The 17,749-nt window shown below is 46.0% G+C and overlaps 1 protein-coding gene across 3 annotated transcripts in view; it reads right to left on the reverse strand.

Moving 5' to 3' along the window:
• Positions 1-17,255, reverse strand: part of LOC147724068 (BTB/POZ domain-containing protein KCTD1) — a 228,548-nt gene extending 211,293 nt beyond the window's left edge. Inside the window, exon 1 of one of the 3 annotated variants that reach the window (XM_086965664.1) lies at positions 17,157-17,255. Coding sequence is in view for 2 of the 3 variants with exons in the window: in XM_086965666.1 (XP_086821792.1) it covers positions 16,128-16,136 (9 nt within the window). In the remaining variant the exon portion in view is untranslated. Of the gene's footprint in view, positions 1-16,127; positions 16,260-17,156 lie in introns of those variants that run through there. The other 2 variants (XM_086965666.1, XM_086965665.1) reach the window with 2 other exon arrangements.
• Between the last annotated feature and the right edge of the window lie 494 nt (positions 17,256-17,749).

Below are 17,749 nucleotides of genomic sequence, written 5' to 3' on the forward strand. Positions count from 1 at the left end.
CCTGTAAGCAAAAGAAGGACGAGAGTGTTTCCGACTTCTTCACGAGGTTTGAGGAGGCATTCGTTGATCATAGTGGACAGGATATGGGCACCGAGGGTGGTCAAAGATTGTTCGTGGATAAATTTGTTTCGAACTTACTGCCCGATTTGAGCAATAAATTGAGGAATTCGGAAAGTGCATGGGCCGTTTCTACTTCAGCTCAGATATTGGCTACGGCACAATATTATGAGAACAGAGAGAAAGAAGAGAGCGACCGTGCTGAGAAAAAGACGAAAGACCTAAAAACTAAAGTGTTGCTTCAGCAAGCGTATCCCCCACGTTCAAATCAGAATAGTTCGCAACAGAATAGATCGCAGCCGCAATCGAACCGATCTCAAACTCGTAATGACTCCTCCTCCCAAAGATCCTCGTTAGGGTACAATCAATGTGCTTATTGTCGACAAGAGGGTCACATTAAATTTAATTGCCCTGTTTTGAATGAACGTAATAGTGGTAACTCATCTAGAGGAGGTCGTGGTGGTTCGCAGCAGGCACCACGTGGTAGAGGTCGCGGTACTCAGAACGATCGCTCAGATACTTCATCAAATTCCGATAATTGTTTTGATCAACGTGGATCGTCGCAAGGACGATCTGCGCAGTACAATGTAGATGATTATTACGTCGATCAGGGAACTGACGACAGTAATTACTAGGACAGCCAAAGACAAGGAGAGGGAGTGGTATCAGTTCCGGTTGATCAGAGAGGGCCTTACGTCGCAGTTGCTACATCGGGCGTCGTTGAGCCTTTTCTGTTGGACACTGGTGCAGCGAAAAGTTCCATTAAGCATTCGAAACTCCCTGGCGCACCTTTGTCTGGCTTAACAAATGTTTCCGTTGGATTCTCTGGCGCCCCCGTTAGCAATCCAGTTTTGCGCCCTTTGCCCCTTCAAATTGGGCCACGTGAGCTAGAAGCTCCGTTGATTCTAACCACGGGTTGTGGCGAAAATCTTTTGGGCCTGGATTTGCTTAAACGTTTGTATGCGACTTTGTATTGTTCTCCTGCGGGTGTGAAGCTTACGTTAGGAGAGAGGGTTGTCTCTCCTATGGACTTGTCCCTCGATAAGCTCCCACCGGAATTGAGTTCTCTTCCTGCGTCTTTGTGGGCAACGGGTCCAAATGATGTGGGCCTACTTGATATCTCCCCTTATGTTGTTCAGTTGAAATCTAATGTGCGATTGCCACGTATTCCCCAATATCGTATTTCCCTTGATGGTGAACGAGCACTGTTAGCGATCATTTATGATCTGATCGGGAAGGATGTCATTGAAGAGACTAGGGGAAACGTGTGCAACAGTCCTGTACTACCCATTCTCAAACGGACTGATCCTTCAAAACCGCCTGTTTATCGCTTTGTTATCGATTTACGGGAGGTGAATAAAATTGTGGTTCCTCAATTCCCCGTTGTGCCTGACATCACGGCGCTACTGACTCTGATTCCAGCTTCTGCATCGTGGTTTTCGGTGATTGACTTGAAAAATGCGTTTTTCAGCATCCCGATTGCCGAGGAGAGCAGAGACCTTTTCGGTTTCTCTCTTGGTGGACGCAGCTTCCGGTTCAAACGCGCTCCTCAGGGCTACTGTGAAAGTCCATCTATTTACAGCCAAGCCTTGAAGGGTCAACTGGATGCGTTTAGGTTGCCGGCTGGTGCGGCCTTGATCCAATATGTCGATGACCTATTGGTAGCTGCTGATACTCAGGACATTTGCAAAATTGCTACGGTGTCGTTGCTGCAACATCTCTGTGCGTTAAATCACAAGGTGTCACCTACTAAACTCCAATATTGTTGTCAAGAAGTAACCTATCTAGGTCACTTATTGTCAAAGGAGGGAAGGAGGTTGACCCCAGAGAGAATTGCAGCAATTGCGCGCATGGCTGTGCCAACAACCCAAAGAGATGTGCGTGCCTTTCTAGGTATCACGTCGTACTGCAGGCAATGGATTCCAAATTTTTCATTGCTAGCGAAACCATTGGTGGCTCTTACGTGCAAGGATGTTTCGACTCCTTTACCATGGACGGAAGAATGTCAGAAAAGTTTTTCTGAACTGCGTGATTCATTGTGTTCGGCTCCTGTGTTGGGTACTCCTGACTATAGCAAGCCGTTTACATTATATGTTCACGAGAGAGAAGGTTGTGCTTTGAGTGTCTTAACGCAACCTTTTGGTGGTAAGCAACGTCCATGTGCATATTTTTCCTCGACCTTGGACCCGGTAGCTAGAGCATTGCCGAGTTGTTTACGAGCAACAGCGGCAGCCGCGGTCTCCATCCGACAATCAGCAGGATTGGTCATGGATAATATGCTTACGGTGATGGTTCCGCATGCAGTCGATACCCTTTTGAATCGGACGAAAACTCAGCACTTGACGAGTGCGAGGTTGTCTGGTTACGAGTTGACGCTGTTGGCAAGCCACATTCAAATAAAACGTTGTAATGTTCTGAACCCGGCAACTTTGTTACCAATTAGCACAGAGTCAAATGAAGTAGCAGAACATGATTGCTACTTGAGGACAGAGGAAGAAACAAAAGGTCGAGTGGACCTTAAAAACACCCCATTGGAAGATCCGGATGGTACATTGTATGTGGATGGGTCATGCTTTAAGTTGCCGAATGGCGATGTGACTACTGCTTATGCTGTTGTAACGTTGAACACTGTTGTTGAGACTGCAAGATTAAATCAGAATTCTGCCCAGGCTGCAGAGCTGATTGCTCTTACTAGAGCGTGTGTGTTAGCAAAAGGGAAACGTGTGAATGTGTTTACCGACAGCCAATACGCGTTTGGCGTCGCACATAGTTTTGGACGATTGTGGAGAGAGAGAGGTTTCTTGACGTCGCATGGTACGAAGATTCAGCATGGCCAGCTTGTGAATGATCTCTTGGATGCACTGACGTTGCCTAAACAAGTTGCGATTGTTAAATGTAGTGCGCATCGTAAGGTCACGGATGATGTTGGTCATGGTAATGCGTTTGCGGACGAGATTGCTAAGGAGACTGCCCGGAACCTTAGCACTCGAATGTATGTGACGAGTTCGGTTAGGTGGCCTATAGAATCGAGCATGTGTGAAGACACTATCGAAAGTGTGAAAGAAATTCAGAATGAGGCCACCGAGACTGAAAAGGCGAAGTGGAAAGAAAGTATGGGAAAGTTGGATGCGAATGGTTGTTGGATTGATTTGTCGGATCAGAAAAGATGGATGTTACCGGATGCGTATGTGCTGGCCGTTGTGACAATGGCGCATGGGTTAGCACATATTAGCGCGAAAGGTATTTGTAAATTGTTGTCTCCTGTGTGGAAGAATGATGGTATCACAAAATGTGCTGAACGTCTGGTAAAGAATTGTATGGTGTGCATGATGTACAATCCTGGCAAAGGAACCCCAACTCCTCCTGGCAGTTTTGCTCCCCCTTCATGCCCCTTTGAGGTGATTCAATTGGACTTCATCCATATGGAGCGATGCAATAACCTGAAATACGTCTTAGTTGTGGTTTGCGCATTCTCCCGATGGATTGAGGCCTATCCTCTCAAAGACAATACTGCTTTGTCTACTGCGAAAATCCTGCTGAAGGAATATTTTCCTCGGTATGGAATGCCTAGAGTCGTGTGGTCAGATAACGGAAGTGAGTTTGTGGGTAGTGTGATGAAGAGTGTGTGTAAGGGCCTTGGAATTAATCAGAAATTCCACAGTGCCAATCATCCCCAGTCAGCTGGTTTGGTTGAAGGGTATAACGGCACCCTTAAACTAAAGCTAGCGAAGATTCAGGCTACGACTGGTCTCTCGTGGCCTGACGCTTTACCTTTAGCATTACTGTCAACTAGGGCGACTGTACACTCCCGAGTAGGGCTTAGTCCCTACGAAATAGTGTTCGGTCGTCCTGCGAATGTTTGGGGGGTTCCTAGGCCAGGAATGTTCTGTGATCTTGAGTACCCAATGTTGATCGATTATCTTCATGACTTGACTGCTAAACTGAGGTTAATTCACCAACAGGTTTACGACGCATTGCCGACGCAGACGGAGGGTCCAGGCCACCAGCTCCAGCCCGGAGATTGGGTGGTGACGAGAAATTTTTCGCGCAAGAATAACCTGGACCCGAGGTTTACTGGTCCCTATCAGGTTCTCCTTGCCACGAGGACTGCTGTTCGTCTCGAGGGACGCAAGAATTGGGTGCATGCCACCCATACCAAAAAGGTCCCTATCCCTTTGCCGACAGACCCGTGGGTAAGGAGAGGCATTGCATCAACTGAAACCGAAGGATTGCCGGTGTTTGTACCTTTTAGCGACGCGCAGCCAGTTGGAGAATCCTCAGCGCAGCAGAAAGACACTGTTGAACAATTATCATCAAAAGACTCAAGACCAGAACACTCAGCTGATCAACAGGACGCTGTCCCTTCAACGGATCCTTTGTTCGACGAACAGACACGTCCTGGGAAAACTCGATACTTTTTACGATCTAGCACTAAAGACTAATAAAAGATCCTGCTTTGCTGTATTGACAACTGCATTATCCCGTTTTCCGTGATCAGTTTTGAACATTCGCACCACTGTAATTATTTTGTACATATATATTGAGTTTCATTCCTTATACTTTTTGCTTTCACAGCTGAGAGACTTTGTTTTTGCATATATACATATTGTGCATTAAAGGCCGTAGGGCCGCGCGCGTACTTCCTTCTGGATAGTAGGTCTTGACGCTAGGTTAAAGGCCGTCGGTTCCTGGGAACTCCTAGGGATTGACTATTGCTACACAGAACGAAGTGCGTCAAGAAACGTTGCGGACGGTCGTAGGGAATGGCATTCTCGAAGCTGAATGATTTGGAAGGAGCTCAGGCTCATAGACTCAAGTTGCAGCAACTCAGTCGTACCAAATGTTTCATATTCCAACTATTTGTATTGTTTTTGACTGCTTCTGCATTATTGGCGGGTGGGGTGTATTACGCGATGTCTTACTTCTTACCTTCTGCTACACCTACTCCTACTCCTGACCCTAAACTTACCTCCACTGCTTCTCCTCATTCCTTTCATATGTTACCCGAACACGAACAGGCTAGACGTGTAGAATTCCGCAATAATTCCTTTATTCAGCTCCTTCATCAGCATCAGTTAGTGGTTAACACTACTAATTGTTGGGTGTGTGGGTTGATGCCACATACTACGGATAAGGGAATTCCATATCTGGTGTTACCGTATAGTTCCCAAGGGTCAGCTCGAGCATTTCAGACAATGTTTCGAAGCGCACTGGGTTTCCACCCCATTCGAGAACCACGTTCCCCCTACTCTGGTCCTACCTCGTATCAAAAACCTTTGTCGATGGCAATAGAGGATTTAGATAGCGATATCTATGATCCCTCGCTTATTCCCGAAGAAGAGGTACAGGCCTATAGGGTCCTAAGTAGAGGTGAATACAGTGCGTTTACTAGCGAAAAGCAGCTTAAAAGCTCGCCTCCGATATGGGTCGTACCCCACACTGGTAATTTTTGTCTCATGGGTCGTGGCCGAGGATCGCAAGCCCGACTTGGAGCAAGTGCTTGCACTGAAAATTACATACTGCCGATGGTCTCGTCCCCTGTGTTCCTGGCCGCCAAGGGTACATACTTTATCTGCTATGATCGTGCATATGCATGGTTGCCCGCTGACTTCATGGGCTCATGCTTCATTGCAAATTTGTTGCCTCCGACGTTCACTGTAGATGCCGATTATCATAAGATTAGAGTTGTGCGAGGCGTAATTAGCGAAGAGGATACTGCCGGTCAAGAGGCAGGAGACTTTTTCAAGGGTTTCCTCCCGTTTTGGGGACCTATGGTTAATAGTAGGAACCTGAGACAGTGGACTCGAGTGGTAGAATCGACAGCTAATATTACAGCCAGTGCCCTTGGTAATATCACCACAGAACTTCAGGCGGAGAGACTTATGACGTTACAAAACCGTATGGTTTTAGATGTCATCTTAGCAGATCGAGGTGGGGTATGTAAGGTGATCCATTCGAGCTGCTGCATTTTTATTCCAGATAATGCTCCTACTGTCTATCAAGCCATCTCGAGGTTGCATAAGATCTCCGAATCCATACACGTGGATGTAGGGGATTGGACGCTACTTGGGTGGTTTTGGGGCCTGATGTCGACTTGGGGTTGGAAGATTCTGATGATCATCGGAGTTGTTGTAGTGTTCCTGTTCACGTGTTGCCTTTGTGTACAGTGTGGTCCTGCCTTATGTGGCCTCTGTGCTACAACGTGTATGAGACAACCACCTGTTACCAAGGGGACTCGGTTGGACAGAGCTATGCTACAGCAACATCTAGATGGTCTGATGAATATCGAATATGATTCCGACTAGTGCTTGCCTACATGAGGGCAAAAGGAGCGTCTGAGGTTCCGTGACAATTGTAAGTGGTGTCTTTGACTCGCACGAATATGGTCGAGTCTGGTATCTATGAACCGCAAATGACGAGTTTAGTAAGTGTGCGCAGTTTCGCTGTGCTAACTTAAACCGTTCGTTTGTTATGTGGGTTTTTCATCTGTACCCACGGGTTCCATCTTAGATACGGCATCCATTTTGTCTCTTGCCCTCAAGTAGCCAGCGAACGGACGTTGTCCGCTTCGCGACCCTGGGACTCCCAAGATACTTGCGGAAGACACATGTTCATTGTAGGTGTCTTTATGACGAGGGGGATGATACTGTAAGGCAGATGGCCCCGCTCGAGGCTCATCTTGCCGTACCGGTTTATTGTCCCAGCCGTGCATCTCATTAGGCACGTCCCTTTGATGCCTGTATCTCGTGTTTCTCGATACCTCCCCTTTTACACCCTTTCCGATCTCCCCACTGTCTCCGTCTTCCTCTGCACCTGTCCTTGTTCCTATTTCGATCTGTTTTACTGCCGATTGGAATGCACTAATGTTGGGAAGATGGGTTTTTTACAGTTGGGAACCACCAAATGTTTCCGCACTTATGTTCCGAACCTCATGTGTATCAAAGTGATCAAAGTGACCAAAGCGACCCCTCTGGGGGATAATGGTGGGAACCGGGTTGTAAACTTTTGTGTGCCATGTTGTCCTATGGGTAAAAACTGTATAAAAGGAGCGATCCACAAAACCAATTTGAAGCAGTCTCCCCGAACTACACTCGATGTACTTCCTGTGATTTCTGTGTTCCCTGCAGCAAATAAACCTTGAATCTTTGACGCCGAAGGAAGTGTCCCGTGTCTCTGTCATTCGTACGCCGGAGCAGGTTACCCACGAAGGTTTCAGGTGTTGTGCCCTGGCACTGCTGGGTCTTAAAGAACCCAGTCCTTCAGGGTTAAGGCATTTTACTCCACATTTCCCAGGGCCCAACTTACTATGGATCCTAAACAACTGGGCCACATAACCCTTCAGCATTTAACTATGTGGTAGCGTGGGTCAAGCAGTGCAAGGCTTCCTGGGGGAGCTAGTATAGGTGGTGAGCACAGGCAGACAACACAAAATACGTTCAATAGCAGTAATAAATGATTGTTCAGTCAAAGACTTGCTCTTATGAAAAAAAGAATATTTATATAGAAAACACAATGTAAAATATAGCATAAACAAATAAAACACAGTCTCCTAGGGTCAGCACTCTAGTGTTTGATAGGCAGGTGGCAGAGTCTAACTTCCCTTTCTCTAATGGTACTGGCTATTCTCTTTTCACATTACAACAATATATATTCAGGTCAGGCCCCAATAGCAGTCCAAGTCTCACTCAGACTCTTCCAAAGTGGTAATGAGTTCAAATGCTTGTATATTCACGCTGATCCGTGCCGGGTTTTCTGTATTAAGAATGCTAGAACTCTGTAGCTTGCGGATGTAATTGACGTAATCCATAGATTGGTGTCCTACAAGGCATTGTTGTCCCTTGAAAATTTTCAATAAAACTATTTTGACAAAGTCAAAAGTGTGCCAGTGCCTAAAGCTCTATAAGGCAGTACAACTTTCCCTAGGCCCTTTGATCAGTCTTACTGCTCCTGCAGGGTTGCTCTGCCAGAGTCCGGAGAGAAAGCCACACTTGGATGTCGCAGAGGCTGTAGCAGCTGCTGACAGTTAGTAGCATTCTTGGTTTTAAAGGTGCAGCGAAGCTGGTCGTCCACAGGGCTCCCTCTCATGCCATAATAAATTCTTCTGATCCTCCTCACAGGTAGGAGGACAATTTTCCAGGTTCCAATACTGGAGTACGGGCTTTGGCATGCACAGGTTACCATGGCATCCTTTCTTCTTGATGATGGTAATACCGGACCACAATCCATGCTCCTAACAATGCCCCTCTCTGGCATATGGAATCGCAATCTTTACTCCGCACACGGGCTACAGCCCGATTAGCACATCAGTAATGCAAGGTATGCAACGTTTACAACGCGAGCGTTACGACGTACCATTACCACGCGGTTATAACAACGAAAGTTGTTACAACAAATTGCGCTGGGTGGCGCTCAAGGATAGTAAATCATTTAATTTACTATCCCAACACCTTCCCTACTATCCACGGGGACTAGTGTTGGAATAGTAAATTAAACTTTTTTAATTTGCGCCCCCCCAACGCAAGTCGTTGTAACGACTTGCGTTGTTACAACCGCGTTGTAATGGTAGGCGTTGTAAAAGTGTGCGTGGTAGTGATGTACATCCGTAATGCAATCTTCATGCCGGCCTCATTTGGCATTGGGGGTGGTCGACTTTAATCTGCTAATGGGCAATGACCCACTCGCCTGGATCCCCCACTGGACCCTGTTCCCTCCGAGCACTCTTCTTCCTCACAGGGGGACACTTGTCTTGGCAAGCAGGCAGGTGCTGGTGCTTCATGTCCCCTGACAGGTTGGATTTCACTGACTGATGTTCCCTCACCCAGCTGGGAGGCTGGCAGTCATTAGCCCCCATTCCTGGTCACAGTTAGAAATCTTTCAGAGCTTCTATTCGACAGAGCCCAAATGACTGCTTTGCAGTGGACAAAGTTAGGGGTATCAAGCTCCTTAGATTTCATTTCCAGACCAAAATGTGACTTAGTGTCTGAGTCTTTGAAGTCTGTGTTGGGGATCTGCTACCATTGCAAGTGCCCACTCCTCTGCCCTACCCTACATCCAAAAATCAGTCTTACGCAGAAGGAGGGACCCCAAATCTGATAGCCCCCAAAGGCTATAGGAGTGACTAGAGGTTCACATCTGAATGTCAGCCACAGCTACATGTGCAACTAAGGGGTATCCAAGGGCCAATCTTTATGACTCTTATCAGCCCCATATCCTCTCTTAGACGTGCCCAGGCCCTTTCCCAGGGACCTCTCTCCGAAGCAAAGAGCACCCTTTGAAGTGTACCGAAGCACCTGGCTCTTCATTCAACTAGTGTGTAGCCCATTCATCTCTCAGAAATGCAGCAATCCACAGATCTGTGTGGGGCGAATCCTGTACCTCCTCATTCTCCTCCAGTCAGCCCTTGGGTCTCCAAAAATGAACGTATAGTCACATATTGTACCACTCACAGGTCTGCGCACACACTCTGCACGTGCATGCAGGCACACAGACTCTGCACAGCACTACATACTAACTTGATGTAGGCCAAGGGTGAGTTAGGAACACAGCAACAGACCTTTACATGAGTGGGCCTGCAGACCTTAATCCATTGGCATGGGTTAAAAGGCCTGTTCAGTCCTTCTGATCACTGCACTGTATTCTGCCACCCCCACGCTTGTGCTACTTAACTCTTGGTAAAAGCAGTAGCCTTTCACCATCATGACGAGCGCCCCTCCTGGTCCAACAAGACTGCAATCCATGAGAAAGGCCTATGTCATGGAGTACACATGCATGATCCGTGTTCGTCGATTAAAACAAAAATCAGCACCAGGGATCCAAATATATATTTGCCTTTAATACTGGCAGCTGGGGTGCTCAGTCAAGGGGTGCAAACTCATCACCATAGGAGGGACTTTTCTGCTCCAACAAGGAACATACTTAATCAGAAGTTTGAATGGAGCGTGGCTTCGGACACAAGAATGAACAAGGCACAGAATTATTAAATGCACCCCAAGTTCTGTAGGCAACCAGTGAAGCATATCTAAAAGAGGTATTGCATGGCAGAAATCATGGTACCCTAGGATGGGATAGACCACTGTATTCTAGATGTTTTTCAGGTGCTTGAACAAAAATGTGGGTTGGTCTAAATACAAAGTGTAGCCATAGATGAGGAGTACTCTAGTGATCTCAGAAATGGCTGACCTCCAAGGTGGGATAAGACAGAATACTGTTCAGCTGTTTTAAGAAGAAGAAGGAGAAACATGTGAAAATAACAGAGTTGGTTTGGCTGGAGAGCCGAGCAGGAGAGATGTGAATCCGAACCCATGTTATGGACTTTGGACACAAGGACAGGGATAAAGCCCTTCAGGCGGTCAGAGGTGAGAAACCTATGGAAGCTTCATGCTCACCCACAATCACAACTTCCTTCTTCTCTGGATAGAACCAGAGCCAACAGAAGCCCACTCACACGAACCTCTATTGTACATTTGCTAAAGGAGGCTTCCATTCTGCTGCCCATCAATGTACATAGAAAAAGAAAACAACAAAGGTAATGGATGAGTCAGTCAAAGTCTCGGTATACAATAATACACAGAGAAAGCCATCAGGAATTGAGATGTGAACTTGAAAGAGAAACCTATTCCATAGCCTCTTATCAGCACACTGCAAATAAACCATGACCCAAGTTGCATAATTAAGTAAATGAAACTTCGCTTGATAGAGGTGTAGCACCTAGCTTCAGTGTGAAAGATGTGTGCTTTAATGGAAAGCAGGCACAAATACATCTTGGTAAGCAAAGATTACGCTGGTCAAAAGTGGAAGCAAAAAATGAGTTATTACATTTAAGGTTCGGTGTCACAGCGGTTTTCACAGGCACCGAATATCCTTCAAATTGGAAGTGCTGATGAGTAACAGAATATTGTAATTGATGCAAAGGATCAACTGAGCCCATATAGATTAACACAAAAGCTGCACAAACGTTCTATTGTAGATGTATACTTAGGCATATATTAGACCAGACAAAAAAAAACATTTCTCCTAACCCCTTCAGAACCATCTTGAAGTTCTCAACACTTCTACTGGAGCAAAGATTTTGTTTGGACATGTTTATTTCATATCCTAGCTAGTTGCTAGTGAGCACTTAATGGCATGGGTTGTAATCCCCAAACGGATCCAATTGTAAGGTTTATTTTTTTTTTTTTTTTTTTAGGAAAAGCACATGTGCTTTTAGTTCTTTCAAGTCTCTACAAGGCTGTCCACCAAGAGGACTTTGGATATTCTCTTGGAAAAAAAACAAATATGCTTCAATGCAGCTTTTAGAGCATGTGGGGGAGGTACATCCTTAATTTCATTTCTTACTCTAATCTACAAGATCTCGGGTATATGTGTGAAACTGCCTACCTTGGCTTCACAGTGGGTCCACTGTCCAGGCATGTATGTCTCCATTCAAATATTTCTATTTGATTTTATTCCGTTTTAATTTTTGGATTACTTTCTAGAACAAATTTCCGAGCATTAAACTATAGAAAGAAATAGGTTGGATAGTGCCATTTTAAAATAAAAACAAAAAGTAAACTGGTTAATTGTCTTCATGAAAACCTTTCAATCCTACAGTTAATCTTAGATTGACACTACTCAATTAACGTTGTAGTGCTTCCATGGTGGAAGTGCAGACCTTGGTTTTATTACCTTTCCCAATTTCAAGAGTACATAACGGAAATATATTTAGGCAAATTGTAAAACAAGTTCAGGAAGATTTCTTCATTAACTTTTGAAGAATGTATGTTCTAATTCCCTTTTTTCTCAATAAACCAAAATAATTTGAAGCAGCAATTGCAGTCTTTCCACTCACTTTCACCATTAAACTGCAAATACTTGCGTTCTAACTGGGTTAGAACCACCTATCAACTGTCACCACAAAACTGTAGCTGGGGCCCAGTGTGAAGAATAATTTGCTGTCAGATGCCCCTGGCATACTTCCGCAAACTCCCTGCATGTATTTAGAAAACTAGAGCGTAACGTCAATTATTCCTGGATGAATCATTTTAAGTGAAGTCATAATTATATGTTGTGATCAACTTCAGCCACCTGTCCTTTCAAGGCTGCGACATCCCGAAAAGAAAACGTACTGAATATGTGTTGATAATCTTAGCACAACTTCCTTCGATAAATTCATCAGTGTCAAGGAACATCATCAAGGAAAGGAAAGTGGGACACTTACCTATAAAAGATTATTGCAACTTGGTACAACAAAGAAAGCTACCTTACTTCCGTTTTAGGAAACTTTATTAAAATTTACCAACATAAATGACTTGATTTGATAAAACAGCGCTCACCTAAACTTCAGTTTGCTATTTTCCTTATTGAAAACTACTGCTAGGTAAAAGTGCTGGTTAAAATATTAATTTGAAACATAGTTCCAAGACGGGATTCTCAAAGAAAATGCAGTACACCTAAAGCATTTTATCTAAAAAAAAAAAAAATGTTTAACTCTTACCTGGAGAATCATGTATTATTTGCATTAACTATTTTTTTTAACAATTTTGTTTTACCCCAGGTATGTAGGTAGCCCAAGACCAACGGGTAGTGGCTGGCTTTAAAATATGAGAAATACGAATCCACAAAGATTTCCAGCAATAGAGCCAGCATCATAAGAGAGCAGGCTAACTGTTTTCTTTATGCAACAGTATATAATCTCCTCTCAATACGGAATTGCTCTTTATTCCAACGTTGGTTTTCTGGCTTTGATGGCGCTAGGCTGTCTTTCTTGACACCCAAAAAAAAACAGACCTGGACAGTCTACACTCAAAGGATTTGCTTCTGATTCAGAGAATTCAATTGCGTGAAACCATATTTGAGACACTTCAATGGTTTTTACAAAGCGCTAGATTATAAAAACTCTTTACCAGTCCAAGCCTGTAAAAGAAATTCAAGGCTACCTTTACTTCTAGCATATTACACTGTGACTGCTTCCCCTCCCCAGCCCTTGTAAACACACCACCTGCTTTCTTCAAGCACCCCATGACCGTGTTGTGACCCTATAAACATAGGTTCACATTCTTCATCTGTGCTGCTGCACAACCACAATTGGTGTGCTCAGTGTAGACCCAGACAGCACAGCAGATTACAAACCATGTGTATATCCTAGTGCAGGAGCAAATGTGAACCAATGGGGACCAACTATTTGAATCCTCAGATCAGCCGTTCCCTTCAGGTGGCGTACCCAGCCTAGTTACAAGAGAAGGTATAGATCCTGCGGTAAGTGGGCACCGCGTGAGACTGCTTCCATCTTTGCTTTTGGTGGGGTTACCTGGGACCACGTTCCCTTATGTCATGGTGCAATCAGGGTAAGCACCAGTGCCACCTCGTACATTGTGCATGAGCGCCCCTCCCCAAAAATGATTTGTCCCATAGCCCACATCTGTCATATAGCACAGACACAAGAGCAACAGCATACCCTTTATTACTTTGGGGTCGGGACATATGCAAATGAGGCATGTATCTCTTGGGATTCCAAGGTGCACACTTTGTACTGACCTGATCCAAACTACAAAGGGGGGGGTGTCAAGCGAGCATTTGTGGTACCTTATGTGATACTGAGGTACCCTGGGGTCACAAAATGTGGTGGAAATGCCTGTTGTGCCCCGGAGCACTGTGTGGAATTAGGCCCAGTGCGTCCTTCACAAACCAGCTACTAACCTTCAGTAAACATGGTAAGTGGCAATCCAAAAATACACCCGAGGGAGCGGTAAACAGGTATTCGAGTATCAATGTGTGACACTTAAACAGCCATCTTTGACACAGGAATGCATAGCTGTATGAAGGTCATTGTGGCATGATAAGAACACATCTCTGGCATTTAGCAAATGACAACTCTTTCCACACATGCGCCTTGTAACCATGGGTGCAAGGACCAGCTGCAATCTATCAGACTAAGCAACTCTACTAGTGACAGCTATACACTAGACAAATACCAAAGTACAACCAAAAACATACACTATTGGCGGCAGGTGGACACATTGTACAGCCATGATCACATTCCAAAAAAGGGTAAAAACCATCACAGCAACTTCAAAAATGTAATGGGCCTAAAATTAAAAACAACTCTTCACAGATCATCCTATTAAGCGAAACAAATATGGGAAAACTGGAGACGGTCCCAAACCTATTTATTTATGTGATCCACCAGGTGCCATCTCACAAAAGGTATGGTAGGCTTTCTTCCCTTGATCGTGGTTTAGAAAAGATTTTTGCAGAACTGTTTCCCCCAGGAGGCCCTTAAAGTTTTGCATGCCTAGAACTGAGAGCCCACTCTAGTGCTAAAAAAATGTGAAACATACTCACTGTCTAAAAAACGTGAATTAACTTACTTCAGCTCCCTACCACCACTATATATGTAATCCATGTCTCAATGTTCGTTTTCCGGCATCCCAAAATAGTGTCAGATCCACGAACCTGGGAACCAATATAGTTATCCTCTACCTAGAAATGAGGTACCAAAATATAAATATTTTTGCTGCTAATTCGAAGTAGATTTTGGTTGCCCGCTCTTCTCCACCTCACCAGGCCACCTTCACAGCCGGACAACCACCACAGTGGTTAAACTATACTACTTTCTGAATTCAAATAGGCAGCACCCCTTCCTGTGCCTAGAACCAATCCAGGCCAATTAGAAAAAATAAGAGCACCCTAGGCTGCTTGATTTGCCCTTTTTCTTTTACTAAACCAGGTCCCTGAAAGTTGGAAGGTGAGCTGCAGAGGGCCTCTCTGGGCACTGCGCCAAACAGTAATCAATGGCAAAGTCTCCACAGAGGGAAGTTTTGGGGGTAGAAGTTAATGTTTCAACAGAATCATGATTTCCAGGTATAAGACCACGTGAATTCAATTTGGAGAGGGTTCAAGAGCGAGATTGTGGTCCATGATGCGAGAACCACAGTCAGTGAGGCTTGAGCTGCCTGCTTCATTGCAGGGAAAATCTATCCATCAGCTTGATTCAGAACACCTAGAGCCAGCTTCAGGCCTGTGACAGCTGAAAGACTATTGTTAAAATGCACAAAAATTAAGATCATTTTATAATAATAGGTTCCTGATAGGAGATGTGCACAGTGGTTGGTTCTTTGGTTGAGCAATAAAGTGTGTGGGGAATATGGACAAAAGTACCTTCTGCTTAAAATAAAAGCACGAAAAAAAAAAGAAAAACCCCTCAGGCAAACTCTGCAGCAGCACAATGGCGTCTTTCATGAAAAGAAAAAGGATCTGAGGCGTTTGGAGGGGGAGGGGTAAACAAATATACAAAAAGGCAGAAAAACAAAAGGCACCTAAATGACATGTATGGCAATACGTTTCTGGACGTGTGCAGGGCGATGGGGGTACGTGACCGAGGGGCTGCGGGCTTGGCTGCCTTTTCTGCGGCCAGGGGGTGAGGCTGCTGCTGCTATGCCTGGCAACATCCAGCAGCCAAGTCCGCCCGAGGAGGGGGGGGGAAGAGGGCAGTCTGACTCGGCTGGCGGCGCGCTCCTCCATCAGGACAAGGGCACGAGGCGCTGATGCCACCCTGGGGGGGCAACCGGAGACCCCACAGTGTGCTTACACCGAGCCAGAGGCGCCCCCTGTCGCCCGGAAAGCAAACGCCGGTTCAGTGGCTAATGGAACTCCTGCGCCCTCCTTGTCGGAAGCGAGCACTCGCACCCTTCACCCCAGCACATGAGCTCCCCCGGACTCCGTGCCCCAAGCGCCCCGCAGTGCCCGGAGCTTTGCACGCGAAGGGCTGCGGTGGCCCCTCAGCCCCACATGGCGCTGCCCGGCTCCAGCAACGCCGACAGTGGCAGCCCTAGCGTGCCCTGAAGCGGGTCCCTCTCCAGACAACCCGCATTCCCGCCTCCCAGACGCCCGGTTTGAACTCCCGATCAATAAGGTTTTGTGTGTGCGCTTTTTTTTGCCTCTCTCACAAGGAAGTGATGATCAGCGAGAGAGATTTGCCAAGCGTCTGCCGCTGCTGGCACATGCGTAAAAGCAGCCGAGCTGCGCCCGAAAAGTCCCCAGCCTAAACCGTAGCAGAGCAAATAACAACAACCCGGAGGAAGCCGGGCGCTTACCTGAAACATCGGGGGCAGCCGGGTCTCTCCCTCTCTCCAACTTGTCTCGCCCCCTCGCCGGTTTCTTCCAGCGATCTGCTCTGCTCGCCACGCCAGGGAGAAATGCAATAGCTTGGCCAAGGTAGAGAGAACAAAATACAGAGAGAATAGTTGCTCCAGGGCTTCGAAACCCCTCAAGGCAGGGATCAGGATACAATTAGCTCATGCCTCCACCTCGAGTCTAAATCAATCCCGGGGAGCGGAGAGAGGGGGGAAACATAAAATGTAAAAAAAAAAAGTTGAAATTAAATTAACTGATGGAAGGGGCTGCAGGATTGATTTAAAAAGTATGGATATCTTTATGTGGCATATTTTTGTTTCTGATTGCTCTCGGTGTCTGTGTGTGTGGGGGGAATCAGGCTCGCTCCAGCCTCCAACTTGCTTATTGCTCCCTCTCTCTCTCTCCCCGTGCACAAAAAGCTGATTTTAATCGTTGTGATTAGTTTTGATGTAACGTTTCCGCGGGCGATTTCTGCAAATGGATGGAGTGTTTCTTTGCCAGAAGAGGGGAAAGCAGATGATGATAATTATAAGGCTTGCCGGTCGCGCCCCTCGCTCGCTTTATCAGCATCTGGGCTCAGATCGGGTTCTTCACTTCCACAAGTTGACCTGACATTGTCGCGCCGCACCTAGGGTCGCAGGACTTGTTGATAAAAAGCCCCCCGCCCCCTCTGGGCCCTCTCCCCCTCCTGCCACTGTCTGCGTGCGATCAAAGGAAGCGTGATGATTTTGGCGCTGAAAGCCAATGCGTTTTCCTTCTCCCCTGGCTATATAACGTCCCAAGATGACGCGCTGTGGTAATCAGCACACTGGGAGCCCCGTTTGGCCCGATGGAGTCCGAAGCAGAGCCCGCGGGCCACACACACACACACACTCACTCACTCTCATTTCAAACGCGTGCCTGTTCTTTATTCCAAAAGGCGAAACGAGAGCGGATAGACACAGTTTTGCTATACACGTCATTTCCAAAACAATTGAACAATCACAAACCGTTTTGTGGGGTATCGCGCAAAAGGTTCTCCTTTTTGCCTCTCTTTTCTGAAACTTAATTGGAAGCAGGCGTCTAAAATTGTTGCCAATCGCCCCTCCTCCCCCAAAGCATCACACGAGCATAGCATTTCTGTAGCCATGTAGTTGTTTCCTCAAAATGTTCGGGGGTCCTACGGTTTCGTGGGTAGAGTATAAAGCAGTGGCGCAGCCATGATTTCTTATCAGGGAGTACTAGGGCGACAGTTTTCAGATTACCAAATGTCACCGTCATACCGCTTTCCCAGTCCAAAGCCTTTGCATATCTTTTCAGGTACTCTAGTCCAGTTGAAAGTAGACTACAACTCCCAGAACGCACTAGTAAACCTTTAAACTAAATATCCTGGTGACATGGAGTCACCTGGTAACCCTATCTGTCACAGGACCATGTCCCCTTGGACCTAGGTAGGCGCGGTTGTTAACTGTCAATGCCATTTAACTCCGTGTCATCTTAGTGGGGCAGGGCATGACATTTTGAGCCCCCCTGTTTGGAGCAATGTTGAATTTTATTACCCATTTTGTGCAAATTTAATTCCACGCAATGCGTACAAGTATTA

This window comes from Lissotriton vulgaris, chromosome 4_1 (assembly GCF_964263255.1).
Source record: "Lissotriton vulgaris chromosome 4_1, aLisVul1.2, whole genome shotgun sequence".
In the NCBI taxonomy this organism is placed as follows: Eukaryota; Metazoa; Chordata; class Amphibia; order Caudata; family Salamandridae; genus Lissotriton; species Lissotriton vulgaris.